The sequence below is a fragment of the Typopeltis vanoorti genome, chromosome 13, assembly GCF_054136105.1.
Source record: "Typopeltis vanoorti isolate ZY-2024b chromosome 13, IOZ_Tvanoo_1.0, whole genome shotgun sequence".
Taxonomy (NCBI): Eukaryota; Metazoa; Arthropoda; class Arachnida; order Uropygi; family Thelyphonidae; genus Typopeltis; species Typopeltis vanoorti.
The window spans coordinates 19,358,185-19,384,165 of NC_143561.1; the positions used below are offsets into that span (position 1 = coordinate 19,358,185).

Sequence of the window (25,981 nt, forward strand, 5' to 3'; positions counted from 1 at the left end):
AACAGTTAAAACATTATAAATTATGGAATGAAAGAATAATAAGCTAGAATAAAAATAGATAGAGGTTATTTAACAATAATTGGTTTATATGCCCCAGAAGAGGGAAGAGAACAATATTGATTTTTTATAATCAACTACAAAATATATAATAACATAAATAAAAATGATTACATAATTTTAGCATGAGACTTAAATGCAAGAATTGGAAACACGAAAATTAATAATAATATAGGAATACATGGAGAACAAACTCTAAACAGGAATGGTAAAAAATCGATCGACTTTGTAGTTTATAATAACCTAAAAATAATGAATTCCTTCTATAAACATAAAGACATACATAAATCTTTTGGGCAGCAAGAGGATGGAAATCAATATTAATTACTTTATACTAAATGAAAAGACATGAAAATTTTCACTAGATGTTAGAGTTCACAGAGGATATGAAATAAGCAGTGACCACTTCCTTGTTAAAATAAAATTAAGATTACCACCTAAATGGCTACAAGTAACAAGAACAGAAAGAAAAATTGAAACATTTGTTTATAAAACTACACAAATGTACAATGGCTATATGAACAAAGAATTAACCAATATCTAGACAAAATAAAACAAAATGAAGAAATAGAATGGCTTAATATAAAAACGATACTAAATGTAGCAGCAAATGAAAGCTGCTGTACTTAGTATCTTTTTTTTTTTTTTTTTTTTTGGTCTTTCCTAAATTTTCATTTAGGAAAGACCAAAAATTTCAATAAAAGGAAAAAACTGAAGATCTGGGATGATATAATCAAAGAAATAATCACAAAGAAAAAAGAAGCCTATCACAAATGGTTAAGCAGTAAAAAGATTAGAAGATGAAATAGAATATATAAAACAATAAGAGTCATAGCTAAAAGAGAAGTCAGAAAAAGAGAGAGAATCATGGAACAAATTTGTTTCTAATTTAGAACATGATTTATATAAAATAAGACCTAATGTATATAAAATTTTGAAACACTAAATGCAGATACCAAAGAAAACAAAATTAAACACCGAATTGAAATTAGAAGAATTTCTAAATTACTATACAGAATTGTGGACAGGCAAATATTTTAAAAAAGACAATTTGCAAACAATTAACGAAAATGAAAAGAAAATAACTAAAGAATTAGAAATCAGCCTGAAAGAAACAAGAAAAGGAAAATCACCTGGAGAAGATAAACTAGGTTCAGAACTATATAAATATGCAGGAATTAGATTCAAAGAAAGACTTATTATTTTTAAATAAAATTTATTCAACTGGTATCCCCCCAATAGAATGGAAAAAAGCAATTGCGATTCCAATCTTTAAAAAAGGTAATAGAGATGACCTAAAAACTATAGAGGTATCAGTATACTAAATTCCTGTTACAAATACATATATAGCAGAATTTTATGAAATATTCCAAAAACTATTTTAGAAGTACAGAATGGATTTAGGAAAGGACGATCATGTATAGACTCGGCCTTTTGCCTAAAATTAATAATAGAGAAAAGAAGAGAATACAATTTAGAAACACATATTGCATTTATTGACTTTGAAAAGTCATTTGACAAAGTTAAAAGAAACATTATTTAACATATTAAAAGAAAGACAAATACCAAATAATATCCTAAAAGCTATCACAAGTATATATGAAAATAATCAAATACAAATAAGATTAAATCACAAGCTATCATATACGAGAGAGATAAACCAAGGGGTCCGACAGGGATGTCCCCTCTCAGTAACTCTTTTTAATATCTACTTAAATGAAATAATAAAATGGAATAAAAATTTACATCAAGGAATTAAACTTTCTCCTACAGTAAACTTAAACACTTTCCTTTTTGCCGACGACCAAATAATTACAAATTCTGAAGATAAACTACAGAAAGCTATTTTAGACCTAAATGAGATATCCAAATATTATGGTATGATAATATCAACAGAAAAATCAAAAACTATGGCCTTTAAAGGACAAGATCCAGCAAGAACAAAAATAGTAATAGATAACAAGATCTTAGAACAGGTGAATTCATTTAATTACCTACCTAGTATGATGTATGATCACATATGAAAATGAAATGTAAAAATTGCAAAATATTTAAAAATAACTAGTGTAATTAACTCTATATTTAAACCAAACCAGACTAAAAGTATACAATACATTAGCCCTACCAGTCTTAATGTATGGAAGCAAAATCTGGACAATAAAACAAAAAGACAAAGATTAACAACAACAGAAATGAAGTTTATGAGAAAAACTGCAAAGTATACCCTATTTGATCACAAAAGAAAAAAATTATGAAAGAATTAAACCAAGAACCTAGAAAAAATTAAAAAATATAAACATAAATGGATGGAACACGTTCAAAGAATGAAAACAGAAAGATTACCAAAGCAAGCCTTAAAGTACAAGCCATTAGGAAAAAGAAAACCAGGCCATGCTAGGCCTAAATCCTTGATATGCATGATGACTCACTATAGCAAAATTTTCTTGGATTATTGTATCCAAAGAATCCTGGTCAAGACTAAAAGGTAAGCCTAAGCCAATGTTTGTTAAGTTGAAATGCTGATTCTCTTCAACCAAATTCCAAAATATCTGAAACTGCTATAACATTCACTATCTATTTCTTAAAGTTTTAAACTTTTCTGTGTGAACTATATGTGAATTTTTTTTTCTTCTTTTCGTGAAGTAAATTCAGGGGTGTGCAGTATACATGAGGGCGAGTTATATTTGAATAAATACAGTATTGAGCTACTTGGGTGTAGATATCCATTTGTGAACAGAGTTACTTGCATTTAAGAAAAAGCAAATTTACACAGCATGTTCAAGAGATCAGTTACAGTGATGCATACACAAAATAAACCCTTGGTTGTGCAGACAGAATTCAAATAATTGCTTTTACATTAAAATTAATTAAAAGAATGTAAAATTTTAATTTTACATTCTTTTGACATTAATCTATGGTGCTTTGATCAGGACATTTTTAGCAGTCTAGAGTTGTCCTACACTCTAGACTGCTAAAAATGTCCTGATCAAAGCACCATAGATTAATGTCAATCAAAGAATGTAAAATTTTATGATTAAGGAATCCATTTTAAAAGACTAAGCATTCACACAAAAACGATCCTCTGATGGGATTTGACATGAAACCAATTTTGTGTCAAGGTGCAATGAAAGCAGTTGGTGATATGAAGTCATCCAAGCATTATCTGCTTTTTAGCTGAAATCATATTAAATTTTGAATGAAAACTATGATTTACATCTTCTTTGACAGAATAAAACACAGGGAGAAAACAAAAAATCCTTTTTAATCAAGCATGAATTTTATCAGCATCATTGCAAGTGCTGATCAAGGCCTGAAGATGCATAATTTTTAAGATTTCTTTTTTTCTGGCATCCATTAATTATGACAACCATTTTTTGACATATCCACAGAATTTTTACAATTCCAATTTTTTTTTTTTAAGTGGATTTTAATGTACATGGTACATAACTTGATTTCTTGCATTTTAAAAGTACATTTTTTCCCAAGATGGTAGCCCCTGCTTTACCAAGTACTATTTTCCCCATTTCATCACCTGGATTAAAGCATTTCTATAAGAGTGGGGAAAAAAAAAAAAAAAACCCGAAGTTTAGCAAAAAATGAATTTTCTGACCGAAGACCAAATAAGAGTATCAAAATTTTTCCTACTTTTACGCAGTTCACCTCAAACACAGCTGTAAACTTTTAGTAAACCAATGCAATTTTTTCATAGAAGCTTCAAATCAAGGCGATTTTGGGAATAGATATTCTGCAACATGCAGACAGCAGAGCTCTTGAAAAAAATCAATGTCTGAAAATGCAAACAAAGAAAACACACCCAACCTTGAATGTTAAAATGGCTGCAAAAATGGAAATTAGAAAATTTGGAGGTTTGCCGTCTGAAATCATACAGCTTCAATTTAATTTGACAATTTCACATGGAATAACCCATCAAATAAGTTAAACCAATTAAAACAAGACATTCAGATATCTGTTCATAATGCATAATTCCACTTAACAGGTTTTTGGCAAATATGGATTTCATAAGGATCGCAAAATAAGTCTATTATAAATTTATGTTTATAATACACTATTTGATCAAAAGTATCCAGGCACCTACTCAAAACTATAATCAGACTTTCCAGTAGTGGATATTAATATGGTGTAGGCCCACGCTTGCTTCTATGACACAGCTCTAACCTTGCCAGGGAGACTTTCTACCAGGTGGCAGAAAGTCTCTGGAGGAGTTCGTGATGTGGGTCATTGGGATCTGGAATGAAGTCAGCGTTCTAATTCATCCTAAAGGTGTTCTATAGGATTCGGGTCAGGGCTCTGGACCAGCCAGTCCATTTCTGGAATGTTATTGTCCACAAACCATTCCCTCACAGACCTTGCTTTATGGCAGGTAGCACTGCCATGCCGATACAGATAATAGTCATCACTAAATTGATCTTCTACCATAGACAGTAGGCAATGGATCAAAATGTCCTTGTACCTGTTCCGCATTTAGATTTCCATGTAATGTTAACGAGAGGGCCAAGTCCATTCCATGAAAAACATCCCCACACTGTAACACCGCCTCCTCCAAATTTCACTGTTGGCACTATATATATGCTTGCAGGAATCTTTCTCCAGGCATTTGCCACACCCAAACCCTCCCATCAGATTGCTACATGGCAAAGTGTGATTCATCACTCCAAATCACATTTCCAGTTGTCCACTGTCATCTCTCTTTGCACAACTGCAGGCAGTGCTCGTTCATAGGAGAAATGTTTGGTTTATGAACAGCTGCTAGACCATGGAATCCCATTTCTCTTAACTCTCAACACAGTCATGATGCTGGCTGGACAGTTAGGACTGCAGAACTCCCGGGCGATTGTTTCACAATATGTCTGGTGATTTCCATGAACCACTTTCAATGCCCAACGGTCCCCATCTATCATTAAACACAGCCTACCCGACCCTGGTTTTGTTGTGCCTTCATGTTTCCACTTCGCAATCACGTCATCAACTGTTGACTTGGGCAACTTGAGGGTTGAAATGTCTGACAGATTTCTTACTGATGTGGCTACCAATAACTAGTCCACATTTGAAGTCACTGAGCTCCCTTGACCTAGCTATACTTATCACATAAGTATATACAGTACAAGCATAACTAGTGATAAGTACAAGCACTAGTTATGCTTGTACTTATCACTGAACACACAGCTCTGTGCCTCATTTTATATGAGGAGGTCGTAGTGACATCTAGACGTCAGTTTACGAATTAGAGGGATGTCCAGATACCTAGCTGATTTGTTTTGTGATCTGAAATATAAACCCAAACTAAATGTAATTACAGTAATTAAAAGATCTTTGTGAAATATTGTTTCAATGTCCTAGTGACATGCCAGTTACATATGCTTTGATTGTGAGCTAGTCTAATAACCTTTCACAGTAATCCATAACCAATCTCTAAATGGAGCCATGGTTTCCCAAACTCTCTGCTGAACTAAGGGGTAAACAGCTACTTGATTCCTTACATTGTTTATAACAATGAAATTGTTTCATAATTTAAAACTAAATTTTCAAATTAACAATTATAAAAATAACTCATGAAATAAAATATCTGCCCATAGAATGCTTTAGTAAGCTAAAAGTTCTTCCTGGTGATTTTCATTCTCTACATATGAAAAAAAGCATTAGCTTCCTATTTGTTGCAGTTTGTCAAATACAGGCTGAAAAAGAAAACACTGTCTTATGAAATCCAAAATCAGATATCTGCACACACACAAGTCATTGAATTCCTAGTCAAATTAGCAGAAAAGCACATAGAATTTTTTAAGCTAATTCAGTGTTATGCATAACTACAGATAAAGAATGTTAGACAAACAAAAACAAATGGAAGACTAAGAACATCAGAAGTACTTAAGATGGATTCCTAAGTATAGCAGGATTTAACATTACTTATATCATGATAATGAAAGATTACGAGGGAGGGTCTGGAAAATTCTGATAAACACCTAGAACAAAATATTACTGATAGGGACCACGAGAAAGAACATACTAGTAGCAGAGTTCTGAAGGTAACTTATGTTCATATATCCTTGTATGTTTTTTCTTGTGCTTATATCAGTTGCTTTAGAATAGATAGTGTAGCTTTTTGTTCAAGGTGTTTATCAGAACTTTCCAGACCCCCTTTCCTTCCCCCATGTACGTACTGTTCACTAGTATGTACAAAGTACATGTCCATGAAAAATTTAATTTTGTTGGACAATCATGCCAAATTGGATAACCTTGGTAACTTCAAAGCAAGTAAACAATTGTGCATTATTTCCAACAAAAAAAAAAAAAAAAAAAAAAAACTTTTCTTGTCTTCCCTTGACAATACCCAAATCTCTCTTGGCACAGACCATATCACAAATATTGCCTCCTCTACATCCAAAAATTAGGTTCTTTTGCTCGAGGAATTGTTTTAATTTCTAACAGCTAATCCTATACAAATCAAATCTGCCTGCCCATTGAATACTGTTCTTGGATCTTGGGGTGGTGCCCCTTGACTCACCTGATTTATCAAAACAACCTTCAATTAACTGCTGACTTACAAAATGCTTGATATACCATTTGCACCAGTGTTTTGAACAGCTTCTCTCGGTACTGTCGTATGCCTTTTCTACATCCATAAAATTTATACAGATTCCTCTTATGTTTCCACGATTTCTCAACTATTTGTCTTAAAGCAGAAATTGAAGTCTGAATCATCTATTTGTCCTGAACTTAGTTGCTGCTTCTCCAAGATTCTCTTCTACAATTTCACTTAATTTTCTCAAGGCTATTTACAAATCTTATCAAGAAAACACTAAGAGAAATTCTTTGAATTATCACATTGTTTTCTTTCTTTTTATAGATGGATACTATGAAAGCTCTCCTCCATCAGGCTTCTAGCCTTTGACCAGGCCTTCTGAATTATGCAATGTAGGCAGTAAAACTTATATACTAGCATATTTGAGCATTTCTGGTCAATTATCTACTCCAGCTGCATTTCTCCATTTCAGGTTCTTTACTTTTTCCACTTATTCTAAGTATTAATGTACTCCTCTCACTGCCTTCCTCTTGATTTTTTTTTTACCACTACATTATCATTGTTTGTTTCACTTAGCAATCTCACAAATTTATTATTTCAGTCATCTAGAATAATTCTAATTCGTTGGATTCATTTTACAGCACTCTTTGCTCCATTTCTAAGCTTTTTCAATGGCCTCCAGATTACCCCCCCCCTTGATATTTTCCTGTTCTTATAAAATTTTCTCCATGACATTTTGCTTTCTTATATTTCTGTTTTTTCTCAGAGCACAAGTTGGCTAACTTGCCAAGAACTTTCCATACACCTTTTTCCTTAGCTGCCTCTTCATCTTCTGAAGTCCACTTTTGGAGTTCATTTTTCTATCCTTTCAGACAACCTCACAACATGTCCCTTTGGATGAATCAGTCTGTTTTCTTCAGGTTCTGCCATTGAATCTCCAAAATTTGATTTTCATTTTTAAATTCTTCCATTTTTCTTGAATAATATTTGTGTATTTGAGTCTACAGTTCACTTCTGAAAGCTGCTCGACTTTGATTCATTTTACTTTTACATGTTTCAATATATTTTATCCAGTTCAAAACTAAATGATCACTTTGATTTCAAATCCTCTATATACACAGTCCTGTACTAATGTGAAGATGATCACTATCAAATAACAGCCAATGAGACTTTTTTGCCTTTCTGTGAATGTGCATATCTTTATGTTGGAACATGGTGTTAATAATAAATAGTCCATGTCCTAAACAGAAATTCAGCAGGTGCTTACCATTATTAGTTTTGCTTTTTTTCTCCAAAAAATTTCTAATGTTAGATAATAATTCCTACTGTTTACATCACCAACAATGACCCAGTCTCCCCCCCCCCCCCTCAGGTCAGCTACCTTCTAATGCTTTGAAAAATTCCTCCACTTTCTTCCTTAGAATTTGTGAGACCATAGGCACAAAGTCATTATGCAATTCCCCATTCTGATATTTGCCAACACCACTTGACACTGCCTGCCATTCAAGATATCATATTTAGTGTTGAATAATATAGCTACTACTTTTCCATGATCACTGACTATAGCATTTTGTATTTGTTGCTCAGAAATATCTCACCTGCTTTGCTGTTTCAGTAATGCTTATATGAATTGGTACTTAACCAATTCGTCTGCTAGGTCAATTGCTTTTCTGGTGCTTGTTCTGTTCATGATGACAATCTTGAGCTCTGATGAGTTGAAATGTTTCTCAAGTAGTTGACTTTTTGCTGTATACATCCTGGTTCCCCGATGAAGACTGATCTTGTTTAACCAGGTGACACCAGCCACTACGAAATTCTATCATGTTGCAATTTTGGTTTCAGCCAATAAACATAATATTGTTAGCTAAATCCCAAATTGCCAGCCCAACCTTATCCATTCAATATCCAAGTAAGATATCTGATAAGAGAGTGCACCAGGTCAGAAGCCCTGGTGGGTTCTCTATAGAGGCCTCCTTCCAATTATTCAGATTTGATCTTTAAGAACCCCTCTACCACAATCAAAGTTATGCTCCTATAAATGACAGCTTTTTGGCCACTGCATATATTTACAGTCATGTTCAGGAACCATTTACACCTGATATGATTCTGATTTTGGATAAAATTTATCTGTGGCATCAATAGTCCTAAATAACAGATGTAAGGAAAATATGCACAGACAAGCTTAAGGCTTAAAAAAACTAGACACTATAAAAAGGTTAATGAATAAGCACACAAACTGTTATCATAAACCATTCAATTGGGTTTAATATATATCAGTAAAATTTTGCACCAAAATTCCAAAAAAAAAAAACCTTGTATTTTCCACAATCATTTGAAGCATGGTAGCCATATGCATTAACACCATCACAACAGCCTGGGCATGTGGTCACAAATGCAGACATCTTTGGGCCCTTTTCAACAGACAGGTGGTGCAGTGGGCTAAATTCTTAGCGTTCCAGTGGTCAAACCACCTAGAAGGCGAGGCAGGTATGCACTGAGACAATAGCACCCAGAAACCAGTGGCTGTGATTGGTTGTTAACCAATCAATTATGTGGCTGTATTTAAAAATAATCAAACTTGAAATCATCTGTGTCTCACTCTAGTATTTGCCAATGATAATCTAATCTCATCATGAAGTGCAAACCCTTTGCAGTTCACACATAAATGGCATACATGAAGCATATGCCATTTATGTGAATGCATAGCTATTGTTCATTTGACCATTATGCTTCCATATTTAAAATTATATTAATTGATAAAGAAAGCTAAGAATGGCAATGGCAAATTTCATTGTATGTATAATTATAAATTTATCAAATACTTTAATGAAAATATAGACAATACTGTATTTGCTTACCAATTGTTGGTATTGTTGTTACTATTTCACCCAATTTTAGTTTGTACAATATTGTAGTTTTGCCAGCTGCATCAAGACCAACCATTAATATACGCATTTCCTTCTTTCCAAACAGTCCTTTGAAAAGATTTGCAAAAATGTTCCCCATTTTTCAGGTCTATTTATCAAGCACTAGAAAAAACAAAATGCCAACATATAAGATCTGTTATATATATAACAAATAGTAAAATTATTCCACAAGATGAGATACATAATGTTCATTGCATGAGATTTTCATACACAATTACTTGCTATTCAAGATAGTAGTCATTAGCTTCTATATTCAAGTAGCCCAGTCGTGAAGATACTCCACACGCAAATGGTTTACTTACACTTGGATAAAGAATATAATTTCCTAGCATCTAAATTTATACTCTAATTTGACACTCATGTTTTTCAGTTCACTTTCCACTAGAAATTGAAAGAAAATACCAAACTACCCATTCAGCATAACGTTGTAGAGCAATTTGCATATAGCTATGCGAGAATATATACTTTATACAAATTAAATGGTATGTAAATGTACACTTATGAAGTGTACATTTACATTACTACCAAAATATGTAGTGAAGTAGCATTTCTATTACTCCATTTTAAAATATCTATAGAAGAAAGTGGTCTTACACCGTGGACAAATAAAGTTTAGTACGACAGATTCAGCAGTAGATCAATTTTTTTTTTTTTTTAAATTGAAAAGGAAATGGAACCCAAAAAACAGAAAACTACCAGCACAGACAGTGATTTTAAAGAATGAACAGAACCGTTAAGGTGAAGTGGCCAATCTAAATAATAGTGAATTTACAGTATAAAAATTGATAAACACTTCCAATATGATTCATTCGTCTATGCACTTGAAGGTACAGAAGCAAGTTTGTGTGATATGGAGCAACTTATTTCTCTCCACAACATGCAACATTTTCCCCAACATTCACACAAGCACATTCAAAGTATGAATTTTCCTAGAATAAACCTAAAATATCCTTTGTGAATTATTGCAAACTGTTTTAATTAAAATTTCCACACTTTCCTTTCCCATTTGAACAGCCAACACCTAAGGATCCAATTCACAGTAGAAATAGAAAGGAATAACAGCTTGATCTTCCCAGATACAATCATTTGTTTAGGTTAGGGTAAGCACTGCAGCTGATTCCAGCTGTAGAGCTTACTTTGGTGGACTAAGGTGTCTTTTTCCCCCCAGCAGATTCTGTGCTGGGTATCCTCTCAGACATCTCTAACATATCCACATCCAAGGAATTTAAAAAATAAATAAATACATAAAAATGGCATATAAAAAAGTTTGAAAATTTAACGAAGTCATCATCTCCAAGGCTGTCCTAAAACAACACAGTTAATCTTTCCATTGGAAACCTTGAAGCAGCTGCCATAAACACAATCAGCCACTGCCAAAACTTTGCCATCATGCCCACACATGTGCCAGCCAAAGATTTCATGATCCAGATTGAACATGGACTCTACAACCTTCTCGCCAGTGAGGCCAACAATATTAGGCTTGAAGTAGCTAATGCTATCATAGGCGAATTGATATAAATTTGCTAAACCTCTTGCTAAGCAACCTGCCCAACAAAGAATTTAAAGCACTTCTACATTTAATAAAAAAAATAGAATTCCTGAAAGCAGACTGTCATTTTAAACTGTACAGATTATATTAAAAAAAATGACCACCCTTCTAAAAGACCAATTCACCTACCCCCCACAAAATTATGACCTATCCAGACACAGATTACAACCATCAATAGACTACTAAAACAAACATTACCTCCTGGTCTGCAGACATAGCCAACCAAAACCTTACAATTCAAGACCCCCACCTCCCATTTTTATGGACTGCCAAAAATACAAAGATGTACCTCTACACCCAACTGTAGATGGTATACTCACCCACCTACAGACTAAGCATTTAGCCAAAGTGCTGTCTGTACTACTGGCAATACCTTGTCACATTAAAAACTCAGCCCATTTTAAGTCCCGTATACAAAACCTCACACTCCACCACACTGACTTAATGGTCAGTTTCGATGTCTCCTCCCTATTCATGAATGTCCCACTCAAAGACACTTTGGCATCCAAGAAAAACTTCCAATATCTCAGCAATTTTTCACTTCACTATGAAGTCGGCCTATTTTGTTCGGCAAGGAAATTCTACAAACAAATTGAGGGTACAGCCACAGGCTCCCCCTCTTCCTCCCCACAACTTTTTCATGGAGACATTCAAAAAGAACACCCTAATTCCTTCCCCAAAACCCACTATTTGGCAACACTGTGGGCAATATGTTTGCAATCTTGCCACATGATCAGGTCACCTTACACTTTCCTTTCCCATTTGAACATCCAAGGATCCAATTCATGACAGAAATAGAAAGGAACAGTCTGCCCTTCTTAGACATCCTAGTTACAAGACAACCATATGCATCCCTGACCGTCATAGTCCACCATCCCCACAGGTAGATATATCAATGGTCACATCACCCCTCCTTCCCAATAATTTGGGACAATAAAAACCTTAGTCCACCAGGCAAAATTAATTTGCTCAGACAACAGTGCACTCAACACAGAACTCATCCACATAAAAACACTTATTTTTAGCCAATGGCTACACCTCCTGAGAAATACAAATAAATTTAACACCATGCACACACCTGTCATCACTCCCAAACATAGATTACAGCAAACCTATCAACATCCCGTGGCATCTCAGAAAAGGTGGCAAAGATACTAAAAAAAAAGGCATAACCTTGTGACCACCTATAAACCACAAAATGCTAGCAGTCCTTATCTGCTCCCCTAAAGACCAGCTAAAAACCTCTGAATTTATCAGATATCCTGCAGCTGCAACCTTTCTTATTATGGACAAACAGGCAGGAAGCCAACATTCGTATAACAGAGCACACCAAGATTACATCTAATTTCACTACTATGGCTGCTCAAATACCAGACAACACCCTGGATACCTGACGTAGAATCTGCTGGGAAAAAGTCTCCTCGCTCCAAAGTAAATTCAAGTTAGAGAGAATTTTTCATGTAGTACTATCACATCTGGTATCCTTGAGGGTACATGTCAGGAATTTGGTGATGAGACTGTCCTGGAATCAGCTGCAGCACTTAACTATCCCAATCTAAACAAATATGGTTGTATCAGACTCCCTCCTAATATAGAAAACCCTCATCTGCAGACGGCCAGCCAAACAACCAAGAACTCCCAACAGAAGCCAATAGGTGACATAATTGTAGGACTCTAAGTCTCTTGTATCTCTCTGGTTTCTTCATCTTTGTTGAAGAAACCACACAGGCACACTTCATCACCAAAGTGTGCCTATGTGCACGTTTAATACGAGTGTATTTTCCCCTGATAATGCTGATTTGACTTCAACGAAATATATTCTATATTTTGTTGAAGTCAAATATTTTTTATATTTTATGTAATGTACTTAACAAGGCATTATGAACATTGCAACTTCATTTTTAATATCTAGCATGAGTGTTTATTACTAATTAGTGTACATTGATAATACATGTAATTGTATAAAACAGTGTAGTATAATAACAGAGGTGCCAAGTCCTTTGAGTGAGTGTGTAATGTATGCAGTGGTGAATGTGAATAGCATGGGAGAAAAAAGTGGTACTAGAATTTACCATTAAATGCGAGTGGAAATCAAATGAGAGAGCAAATGAAATATGGAAGAGAATGACCTATGCTAAGCAGAATGTGAGCAACAAATAGGGTTGATTAGTGACCATTTTAATGCAATCAACTTTACAAACAAGCATTTAGTTCCAAATGCATGTTTCTTCTCTAAATACTTCCATGGTAACTGTTCATATTAAATCAATAACTCCCCCACTACTAAATCCATGCAACTACCCAGCAGTCAGTTAAATTCCCCAAACTTCCTTTTTCATTCCTTCAATGATGTCCTTTAGAACAGTGCTTCACAAACTGTGGGCCACATCCTCCTTGGGGGGGGTGAAATAATGAAAACAAATTTAAAATGTTTTAAGAGTAAGTAGATTTTTTTTTCTTAAAAGAAACGTATTTAATTTTTATTTATCATTTCTGTTTTGTTATTTTTTTATATTTTAATGGAAAAAAAATCTCACATTGGTGCAGGTTCACAAATTTTGCTTACTGCGTATTTCAGCGCTTAATGAATATTAGTAAATGTATGCTTATTCATACAAGTTTCATTTCAAAGCAGAAATCTAAGAATTGTAGTTTCAGATATTTCAACCTGATGACTTTTCATATAACGAAATTGAAACACATTCATCACATTAAATTGTTATTAAACTTTATGTTTTTAATTCTTTCTTTATCATTAATCGTTTTACGTTTCATGTGCTTGTACTGCAAATGTACAATAACAATATATATCTATATAAAAATGAGATGTGTCATGCCAAATGTGTATGCAAGATGCTAAAAATGTAATATTTGCATTAGATTTTTGCAATATTTGCTGTATATGTTTTGTATTGAATATAAATACAATAAAATGTCTATATCAGGATTTTTTTCAATGCCCCCCCCCCCCCCGAAATGTTTTAATTTTTCCAAAGGGGATCCCCCTAGAATCCAGAAGTTTGGGAAGCACTGCTCTTATGCATTTCCCAAGGAATACACAGGTCTTTAAAATCAAATATAAAGAAATTTCTTGAACTCTGCCCATCAACAATATTAATGTACTTAAGTTGACAACCAACCTGTTCTGAATGGGAACAAAAAAATGGAGGTGATGAAGCAAAGTGGTGATAGCAGTATGAAAGAGGTTGAGAGCATGAGAAAGAAATGAAAATAGAAGTCTAACACAATGTTGAAACTTTAGGATGAGTGTTTGGCAAATAGCTAGAAAGGAGATAAAATGTGTTTGCAAATTTAACTGAAAGGATATGATATGGTGATTCCAGAGGGATATAATGGATAAGCAATGATAATTTGCTCAATGAAAAAATTCAAGAGATAAGCAACAAGCAGATATGTTGGTTGGAAATAATGAAAGGAGAGATGTATGATATGCAAGTTGTTAGACAATGCAAATAAAGAACATAGGATAAAGACTGAGAATGCTTCCATAGTATAACAGTAAGCTGAGGAGAGAGAGAAAAAAACTGATTGCAAATGAGTTAGGAAGTCAAATATACTGTTCAGCACCTGACAAATCAGATTCTCTTCATTTCATGTACTTTTATCCTTTAAAAACAGTCTTCTTTCTCCATACCATTTTCCCCGATACATTCCACTCTTCAAGAAACACTAATCAATTATTTTATTCTCTGATCCCTGCCCACACAAACTGTTATGTCTTGAGACTGCTCACATATGAGGGTTGAGATGTATTGGATGACTGTCCAAAGGATTTACACTTGCAAGATGGATAGCACTTGAAAGGTTTTTGAAGTCAGACATTTGGAGAGCTTGGCAAAAGAGAATGAATTTATCAGAAAAAACTACATCTCTAGGTGAGTACATGAAAATGTCCATTAGGTAGTAGAAATTGCAAGTGTAATAACAGGAAGAGATAGCAGCTTGTTAAGGATGATCCCAGGAAATGCAAGACCAGTTTTGTCGAAGAAAAGCAGCTGTGGAAATAAGAGATTTGGTTCAAGATTCAGATTGGGTAGTTAGCTGTCACATGCAAACAGTAATGCTGGAAGCATCAGGAATAAGTGTTCTTGGTACTAATAGTGCAAGATACAGAAATTCAGCAACTAATTCTACTCAGATTATTGTAGATTTATAGTAAACATTTAATTCCTATAGTTTGAGCTTCATTCTTTAGGATTCAAAGAAAGAGAAAAGGGAAGAGTTACCTGTGCTTGACCTATAAATCTTAAAATTTCTAACAGTATTTACATTGCTCATTTTCTTCACAAAATATCTACTCTAGTTTTTACTGTTTGCTTACACTTGGATAAAGGATTAAACCAGGAATATAATTTCTTAGCATCTAATTTATTGGTACATACCTCCTTTCTTCAAAATAATGTAGCAAGAGACATTAAAAGGCAGAACAATAAAGCATGTTATATAAAAATCTTTGGGTTAATGGAATTATTCATGCACAGATGAAACACTATATAAGCTGAGGGTTAATCTATTTCTTTTTGCCTGACCCATATGAAAGATTGCAACACCTAGAGTAGTGTTGATAAAAGGTTAAGAAGAAAGGCAAAAGCTGTACCAAAGAGATAGATGTAAATGGAATGAAAAAGGAAGAAAAGTTGGTCTGGTAAGCAGAGCTAGATTGTAAACAAATGCTTTTTGCTACAGCCACTATTTATAAACGTATTGGTGATAATTCATAATATGAAAGGAGGAGACTGTGCATAGGAACAAGAAGCAAGCGTTGAGTTATATCTGAAGGAGAAATATCTGGCTACACCACATGGCTTCAAATTCACTGTCACATGAAATATTGTTATTAGTACTACAATTAATCCTAACTGGATTTAAGTCATTGTTAGTGTTTTGGATTCAATGATAACTTCAAGATGTAATTGTTAATGAGGTACTGATACTGCCACCAGCCAATGAGAGTGATCATGAAGTACTTGTTTGGGAAGCTGTGAAACAAGGTTATTAACAAAACAGATACATTTCCACATATCTGTATATGTGGAATAGATGAGCTGAGCAGAAATGTTGCCGCCAGTGCATGGCAATTCAATATCTGAAGAATTTCCATGTCTCCAGTATCTGATAAGCAATGTATAACTGCATACCTACCAAGGGTTAAATGAGTAAATAAAGGAGGTACAAGACAGTTGGTGACAATCAGATCCATAAAGATTATAAAGTGCAAGATAAGAAGGCAAGCACAGTAGTATAAGAGGAAATTGGCTGGTAAGGACAAGGTAAAAATGGAATTCTATGCTATATAGAAAGCAAGAATTATGGCAGCAGAGTAACAATTCCAAAGATATAGTGGAATTATTGAATGAGCACTTTATCATCATATATCATACTGGAGTAAATGATGATGTACAGTATATAGATGGGAGGCAAGTAACAGGAGAATTGGAAGTGAAAGGGTTAGATGTTAAGACTGCGAATGGATGACATCACTATGTATTCTTAAGGAATGTGCACAACAATTAACTATGCCCTTGACCTGGTTATATAACGAGTCTTGCAGTAGGTAAGGCTCCTAAGGAATTGCAGTTTTAATATTTGTTTTAAGAATTTAATTATATTTTCATGATAAGGTGACAGCTATGTTAGATAAAGGAGAATCGTATAGTAATATTCTTGGATTTTGCAAGAGTTTGATAGATTACCAGAAATTGGTGTAAAAGCTGCAGATGATAGATCAGAGATATTGGCTCTCTGAATGATACCAGCAAAGTTGTGTATGATGGAGCAGTATCTCAAAAAAGGGCAACCAGTGGCATGTCCCTGGGTTCTGTTCTTGGGCTTTGCTGTTTAACTTGTTTGTAAATATCATATGGACAGACAGGGGATCTTCAGTTTGCTGATGATGCAAAGTTGAGAATTATAAACAGCACTGATGTTTATCCCCTTCAGGAAGATTTGAATAGATTGAATTGGACAAAGGAGTGGGGTTGTAGTTTTAATATTAATAAGTGCAAGATATTACATTTTGGAATGCAGAAATATAGGCCGTGCACTCTATTGATGGTGCTGTACTGCAGGAAGTGGATGAGTTTCTAGAGTGACAGAGTTTAGAGGGCATGTTTCAAAGACTGCACATAATGACATGAAGTACTCATGTAGAGAGGAGGTGGTTATACTACTGTATAAAGTGCTGGTCAGACCACACCTGGACTATTTGTGGTCAGATTTGGTCACCTGATTTTCATTGTAACGTGGAAACATTGGAGAGGTCCAGAGAAGAGCAACTAAGGTAATATCAGGACTCTGGAATGCTAGCTATAGTGAGAGGTTGAAAAAAAATTTAGATTGCAGAATTTGGTGAATAGGAATAAAAGAGGCAATATGATAGATATTTCAGTTAGTAAGGGACTTTATTGGATTAATCCAGATGGGATTATAAAAAAGGCAAGAGATGAAAACCAGAGGACATCCCTTGGATGTTATGCAAGAGTGTGGTGAATAAGGGTGTAGGAGTAAATTTTTACATGGAGAACTGTCGGTGAATGGAATATGTTGTCAGTTGAATGAACTTCTCATGAGTATCAAATCAATGGAGGGTGGATTAATAAATCAAGCTTCACACAAGCCAAGACAGAAGAACTTGTCTAAAATTTATTCAATTCTTTGGAATCCACATAGAAATTCCTTATGAATAAGCAGGATGGTTGATCTTTGATGCGGCTCTTGTCTGTGCATAAAACTGTTACTGTAGCAAAATATAGTACAAGAAGTTTTTGCTAATTATGCTAAATCAGTTTACAGTATTTTAGGGATTTTTAAAACAGAAGCAATAGTCACAATTTCTTCAAGTTATTGTATCCAATAAATAGGAACACAAACTGAATTGATATCTTTAAAGGCTATGATTTCACTTTCAGTGAAATGAAGATTTTTAAAATAATTATTCTGAAGGAGAGGAGCAATTATTCTTACATTTATCTGGGAAAATAATTGCTCCAATTTTAAATTGTTCAGAGTTAGATCTAGCTAATTTGCAACATTTCCACAGGTATTCCTGTTTAAAAAGCCTACAGTAATATATTATGAACAATTAACCTTGGAGGATAACTAATAATTATGAAATAAATTAAGAACCAAGCAATGCCTATTTTCGAAAGGGAGTAGACAAAACTCTCAGCTTTAATCTTTAAAAATAAGCAGACAACCAGTCTCCAACTAATCACAACCAAGAGATTAGTTCATGTTATTATTATTATTACGGGTATCTCCATGGAGTCAGTAGACTCATCGTGGGAGACCCAAGCTAGCAAAACAATATCTGTCATATCTCTTCTTGAATTCATTTACAGATGAAGAGCTCACAACAAAGTCAGGCAATGAATTCCACTCATTCACCACCCTCCAGGCAAAAAACCTTGTTCTGACACCTTTGTTAACCACACTCTTCTTTAATTTCCAGAGATGACCTCTTGTTCTTCCATCACTATCACACAGCTGAAACATTTCCCCTGCATCAATCCTATAAAAACCTTTTAGTAATTTGAATGTTTCTATCATATCCCCTCTTCTTCGCCTATCAACCAATCTCTGCAATCCACAAGCTCTCAATCTATCAATGTAGGGAGCATTTTTTATATCACTCACCAACTTGGTCACTCTTCTCTGAACCCTCTCCACAGCCTCCTCATCTCCAAGGAATCCAGGTGACCAGACCTGAGCACAGTAATCCAAATGTGGAAGTATCAATGCTTTATAAAGGGGAATAATAACCTCTTTATCTCTGGATGTCAGTGTGTTCCTCAACAACCAAGTAATCCTATGTGCAATCTTGGACACCTTAGCAATGTGTCCTCTGAACTTCATCTCCTTATCTACCAATACCCCTAAGTCCCTAGCCTCATCAATCTCTTGGAGTACCTTTCCATCGATGTAGTACACAGCTGGTAATCTTTTAATCCCAAAATGCAAGACTTTACACTTTTCCACATTGAACTGACATCCATTTTCTTTTGCCCATTTTACCAGCTTATTTAAATCCTCCTGCAAACTTTCAATATCAGCTTGATTTTTTATTGCACTACACAACTTTGCATCATCAGCAAACAACTGAATATCTCCCTTTAAGCCGTTTCCTATATCATTTATATACAAATTAAACAACATTGGCCCAAGCACAGAGCCCTGAGGCACACCACTGGTCACCTGCCTCATTCTGGACTCGGCTCCTCCATACACCACCTTATGGTATCTCTCCCTGAACCATTCTCCTATCCATATCACCAATTTAATATCCATTCCCATCTGCTCCAATTTGCGTAACAGTGTTCTATGGGGTATCCTGTCAAAAGCCTTAGCAAAATCCAGAAGTACCACTGTGTAGCCAGTTCCCTTGTCCAACTCTGATGTTATTCTATTATGGATAGTTCATAGATTGCTAAGGCAGGATCTACCTTTAACAAAACCATGTTGGCCTCTATAGAGTATCATATCCTGATCCACCCATTCTTGAATTTTGTCTTTAACCAACTTTTCCAATACTTTTACCACTACTCCTGAGATGGTGATTGGTCTGTAATTCAATACTGCAGTTTTAGAGCCACCCTTATGCAAAGGAACCACTTTGCCTAACTTCCACTCCCTAGGGACCATACCAGAGTTCAAACTTAAATTAAATATCCAGGTAAGAGGGGTTGACAATTCATTTGCACATTCACGCAACACCCGAGCTGATATTCCATCTAAGCCTACCGCAGTGTTTGCATTTAAGTTTCGCAATATATTTAATACCTCTGATTCTTTAGCTTCAATTCTCACATTAGGTATTGCTATAGGTATAGAGATATCCTCACTTGGGTGATAGACTTTTGAGAAGTGATCACTCAGTAACTCGACTATTACATCTGATTTTGTCACCTCAATACCATCAGCACCCACTAAGGTTATCCTTCCGAAGTCATTCTTCCTCTTACTTGCCACATAGCGGAAGAACTCTTTGGGATTACCCTTGATCTCTTTGGCTAAGGTCTTCTCATAATCTGATTTAGCTTTTCTTACTATGCTGGTAACCTTCCTAGCTTGAGCCTTGTACTGCTCATGGGTGTCCTGATCGCCCTTCTCCTTGTAAATTCTCCATAACATTTTCTTCTTTTGTAGTTCAAGCTTGATACTACTGCTCATCCATCTAATGCCTGCCTTGTTTGACCTCCTGACCATGGGGACACAATCTGATATTGCTTTCCTCAGATACCCGCTGATTTTATCCCAAGCACTGCTAACATCTTTCCCTTGCAATATGTTCTGCCATGGGATGGCTGCAAGCTCACTCCGAAGCTTGTTATAATTGCCTAACCTGTAGTTTCGTACATACCCCTTCTTAATAGAAAAATCCACAGATTTTGCAACCTCCCAAGTCAATACCACATGATCGCTTTCACCAACTGGAGGTAACGAGGTCACCTTACTTAAGCATATAACCTCTGAACCAATAACCAGGTCCAACACTCTCACACCACGTGTCCCTTCAGTTACGTGCTGTTTCAAGTAATTATCTCGTAGCAGATGTATGAACTCCATTTCCTTTTTGCTACGTGATATTTCCTCCTTCCAATTGATATCACCATAATTAAAATCCCCCATAATAATCACTAAGCCTTCACTCATTGCACTAAGTTGCTGATGCATGAATTCAATATCTCCCCCTGTACTCCCTGGCCTATAGCAGCATCCAACTGTATATTTGGTTGCGTTGGTCACTATTTCGCACCAGACTGCCTCAAATGAACTCTCATTCACATGTCTATCATCATGATATACTACTTTCTTTGGCTGCAACACATCAGCTATCATCAACAGTACTCCTCCTCCTGTTCTATCTTCTCTATCTTCCCTGAAAATACTGTACCCATCACATTCAATTCCAGTGACCACATCTTCTGCTGACAGCCAAGTTTCACTAATGCCTACAACTTTTGGTGAGATTTCACTGACTAATGCCAAAAATTCTTCTCTCTTATTTCTAATGCTTCTAGCATTGGTATACAAAAATTGCAGATTCCCTCTAGATCTTGTACCGGCTTTAGAACTGATATATAAGTCACTAACTACCGTAGTCCTATGCCGATTTTTTTCCCCCTCTTCTGCAATTTATTCTGCCTATAAGGATCAATAAATACACAATCAGTGCTAAAGTTTCTCTCTCTTACACTCAACCTTTTCAATATTAGTTTCCCTGCCCAATAACTTCAACCTGTTCAGAAAACAATAACTTCTTCAATCTCTTATGTCCTTCCATGTTAAGATGCAGTCCATCTCTAGCATACAACTGCCTTTTTCCTTCAAACACACTCCAAACATCAACAAACTCCAGACCTCTTTTTCTGCACATTCTTGCAATCATATCATTCATTATCATTGCTCATCTACTTAACTCGTAATTGTCAAAACGAGGCAGCACACACTATTCTCCCATTGACACTTTTCCTCTTCACAATATCTAATAATGTTCTTAAATCTTTTCCTACCCGATTTATACTACCTCTCAGGTCATTCGTACCCACCATAACTATCATCTTGTCTGTTTCATGCCCTCTCTTTATTGCTAAAGCCACTCTTTCTATTGTACCATCAGCCAAGCACTCCTCATGCATACCACTCTCCATACTGTTAATCATAGAATCACCATATATTTTACCACTATTAACTTCATTCAAGTTCACACTCATGGACTCATTCTCTACACTATTCAGCATGACTCTCCCAGCTTCATTACTCAACTCTCTATTACTTACCCCCCCACTCTCACTACATCTCATTTCTTCTTGGCTACTTGTGGTTTTATTATGTTGACTCCCAATCACTCCCATACTATTTATTACTGAATCATTCACCAAAGACTCACCCATATGTAATCCTGTTCTAGTTACTTCAGCTAAAGTAATCTCTATAGTCCTAATTTCTCTGTTTAACACATTAAACTCAGCTTTAACTTCCAGTATCTCCTTACCGATCACTTCCACTTCCTCATGAAGAAGATGAAGGTCATTTTTCATTTTCATAAACTCCCGCCGAAGTTCTTCCGCTACGGTCCCGATGTCAGCTTCATTCCTAAACGCTCCAGCCTATCCCGACACTTCTCACATACGTCGACATTTTCTTTCTTTTCATTTTGCCAGACCGACCACAGATCCTTCACATTTTTCGGTGCATACATGTAGCAGTTTCCGCAACGCATCCATTGCGAAAAATCTAACGCTGAGCCAGCCTTTCGTGTAGTAGTAGAAGTCCTGCGCGCCGCTGACGTACGTTTCTTATTAAATGATTTAAGGCATGGAGGCAGAAGTATAAGAGACAACTGCCACCATCACCTCAATTGTTAAACATCAACTCTCATACTGCTGTCTGAAACAGCAAGTTCTACAGTCAATTTTTTCCAAGAGGAAGAATTAAACACTAAAGTTTATAGGAAAAACTTACCTGTACCAGAGTGACAAACTCAGGAGATGGCTAAAAAAAAAAAATGCTTGTGAACAACTAGAATGAAATTATAATGTCATTTCTGGCAGTCGAGCATTACAATACCAGAAAACATTGCCACAAGATATTTTAATAAATAATTATAATAGAAGCATGATAAATTTTTTCAGCTTTTTTTTTTTGTGAATTCCTAACCATGGAAGGCTGAAAACCTATAGTACATTAATACCACAGGAAGTGAAGGATGTCAGATAATATGACTTCTCTGAAGAAATCATCTCAGGTCTCTAAAATAAGAAATATTTCACCTGGACTTTCACAAACATCCATGCCCAAAGTGGGTTTCAAACCCATATCTGGCTGGTCATAGAGTAGCTCAGACATGAATCTATGCAAAACATCATTTTGCTTCATTTGGAAAAAGGATTAAAAAACCAAGTATATAATTTCTTGGTATCTTTAATGTATAATAAACTCAAGGTAAAAAAAAAACTATATTTACACTTGCAGTCTTAACTTTCTTAACTCAAAGTTAAGGCTTAACTTAACTTTGAGGACAGTAGGTATACCTACTGTCCTCAAAAGGCAAGCAAATCTACTTAACAGAAAGGATAACATACAAATATAGCACATTACAACCATACTATATCTACTCCAAAACATTTTAACGTACAGAAACTAATTAAATGCAAAATTAAAGAATTTGAACAATTATTAACTATGCTGCATCATGCTCTTTCCCTTCTTGGGACAATTAGTCTTTCAGTGAACGCTACTCCTGAGGATCAGATGACATCATTAATACTGTTAAATTAGGACCACTTTCACTGCAATAATGATGCAGTTTTTGTGATAATCAGTAATGATTGAGATTGCTTAATTACAAATTAGCCAATTTATCAAGAGTAAAGAGCATAAGAATGACTTCAACTTCTGGTGAAGGAAAAATACTGAATAGATCCAGCATTGTTTTGCATAGCAGTAGAAAGTTAAGACTGCATGTGTAAATATAGAAAGTTTTTTTACCTTGAGTTTATTATACATTAAAGATACCAAGAAATTATATACTTGGTTTTAATCCTTTTTCCAAAGGAAGCAAAACAATGTTTTGCACGCGAAATAAATTCATGTCTGAGTTACTTGTATAGAGGCTAATGACTTCATATCACTTGCCTTCGTATACATCTCATAATACTAAGCATCCCCCCCCTTTTGGGGGGGTGTATATGCTGTGCATAATGGGAAGGGCCACTACCCAGGCCAGTTTCTACCACTGAGGTCTCATCTGTGGGAACCAGGCCAGGATCTTGATTTTTAGTTGACATACTTTCATTAGGCCTTTTGTCTATCCAGGACTCTCAACATCCTCCTCCAGCACCACATCTCAAAGCTATTTATCTTGTCCATATTTTTTGTTGAGAGTCCAAGATTCAGCATCATAAATGAAAATCGCAAACACCAAGCTATTGACCAGTCTTAATTTTGTGGTGATAGAAATGTTTTCCATATTCTGCAACTGCATGATTGATGACCTCACCATGGTAATTCTTTTAATTTCTGGATGACATCTACTCTTGGCACTTATTAGAGCTCCAAGGTAAATGAATTCATTCACCTTCTTGAAGTCTATGTTTGTGGGTGAAACTGTCATTTTCATATATGGCCAGGTATTTTGTTTTATCACTATTAATTCATAAACCATATTTCAGGCTTTTCCATTCAACCTTTAATGAGGGACTCCAGTTCTTTGCTGACAATAAGAATGGTATCATCAGCATACTTAAGATTATCTTTTTGCCACCAAATGAGAAACAACTATCATATCTATTAAGTGCCTTTCTCAACATTGAACCACTTAGATTTTTTCCCATACATCTTCACCACAGCCTGATTCCTCTCAGTTGTTTTAAAAAGGTGTATCAAATGTTCTGGGATGCCCATTTTATTTGGTATTTTCCACATTTCCACAGTATTCTCCACCCAATAGTCTATGCTTTTGGCATAATCAATGAAGCACATATACAAGAGAATATTAAATTCTTGAGCCTTTTCAACCAAGTGCCTTGGAATAGAAATTTGATCTCTTGTTCCACATCCTTTTCTAAAATATGCCTGTTCTGCATGAAGTTGTTGTTCGATATATTAAGTCTTTCTTAAATAATATAGAGAAGAATTTTGCTTGCATGTGAGACCAAGGATGTAGTTCCACAATTACTGCATTAGTTGACATTTGCTTCCCTCTATTGCTATTTGGCCACATGGCCTGGATACATTCCACAATTTCTCAACATGCTTAAACAATCAACACCACAGGATTCAGTTTACCCTGGAAAAGGAAAACGGTCCTTTTTCTAGACACCGATTACATGCCAGCTTGATGGATGCCTGGACATGATGATGTCATGTCCAAAGGTTAATACATGACCATAGTTGCCATGAATAAAGAATTCCAAAGACGTGCGAAGAATGACATCAGTGCAACCAATTTCAAGAGATCTGCACAACAGCGGTCAGGACCTACATAAGGGAAGTTGCACAAATGAATTTTGTCTTAGGATTTTTTTTTAGGCCTTCTCTTACCTGAGTCCCCATCAATGCTAAGAATCGCTGCCAGAAATCTAAAGAGAAGTGTTGAGGATTCAGAGTCTTCTACCTGGCTATATCGCCATGCAAGAAATATTGTGAAATTCGTCTCAAAGGGAAGGAGATGGTACATTGCCACCATGTTTAGGGTTCTGTAAGGCAAGGCATAGTCGACAACCCTGACAAGGAAGAATTTTTAGCAGATAAACAAGAACATGTCAGCAAGCGGAAAGAAAGACAAGAATAATATGTGAACAAAAAAGTTAACGTAGTAGTTGTAATACTGAACAAGAATGTATGTCAAGCATCTATGTTTATGAGATAATGTATATTAATGATGAATTAGGCTTAACCAAAGATATGTCTTATATTCGGTTAATAATATGCTAGATTGAGAATTGGCACTGTACACCCATTGAGGGTATATGGCAGGAATTTGATGGTGATGAGAATTAGCTTTGAACTAAGGTTAGATTAGAACTGACACTAACAAGGGAACTGTAATGACATTATGTATAGATATGAATCTAACTCACTCTGTACATATTTCTTTGACTTAAATGGTTTGTAAACAACACATTAAACACCATGTAAAGAAAAAACACGATTGTTATCTGATGCCTATACAACCAACAGCTACAACATGCAAGCTCGGGCGTCGCCAGGATAAACAAGGCCCGTGATACCAATCGAGCGATCGGGGTTGGATATCGAAAAGTGGGATACCGAAAGGAAACAGAAACTGAAACTAACAGAACTGTTATCAATAGGAACATGGAATGTGCAGACACTCTGGATGTCAGGAAAATTAGAACTACTTCGTGAGGAAATGAGGAGATATCG

At 35.3% G+C, this 25,981-nt stretch overlaps 1 protein-coding gene across 4 annotated transcripts in view; it reads right to left on the reverse strand.

Moving 5' to 3' along the window:
- Arf1 (ADP-ribosylation factor 1) overlaps nt 1–25,981 on the reverse strand; it is a 68,941-nt gene that overhangs the window by 16,998 nt on the left and 25,962 nt on the right. For 3 of the 4 annotated variants that reach the window (XM_090403036.1, XM_090403037.1, XM_090403039.1), the window contains exon 2: nt 9,454–9,624. In XM_090403036.1, coding sequence (XP_090259162.1) covers nt 9,454–9,601 — 148 coding nt within the window. In that variant the 5' untranslated portion in view covers nt 9,602–9,624. Of the gene's footprint in view, nt 1–9,453; nt 9,625–22,555; nt 22,586–25,981 lie in introns of those variants that run through there. The other variant, XM_090403038.1, reaches the window with a different exon arrangement.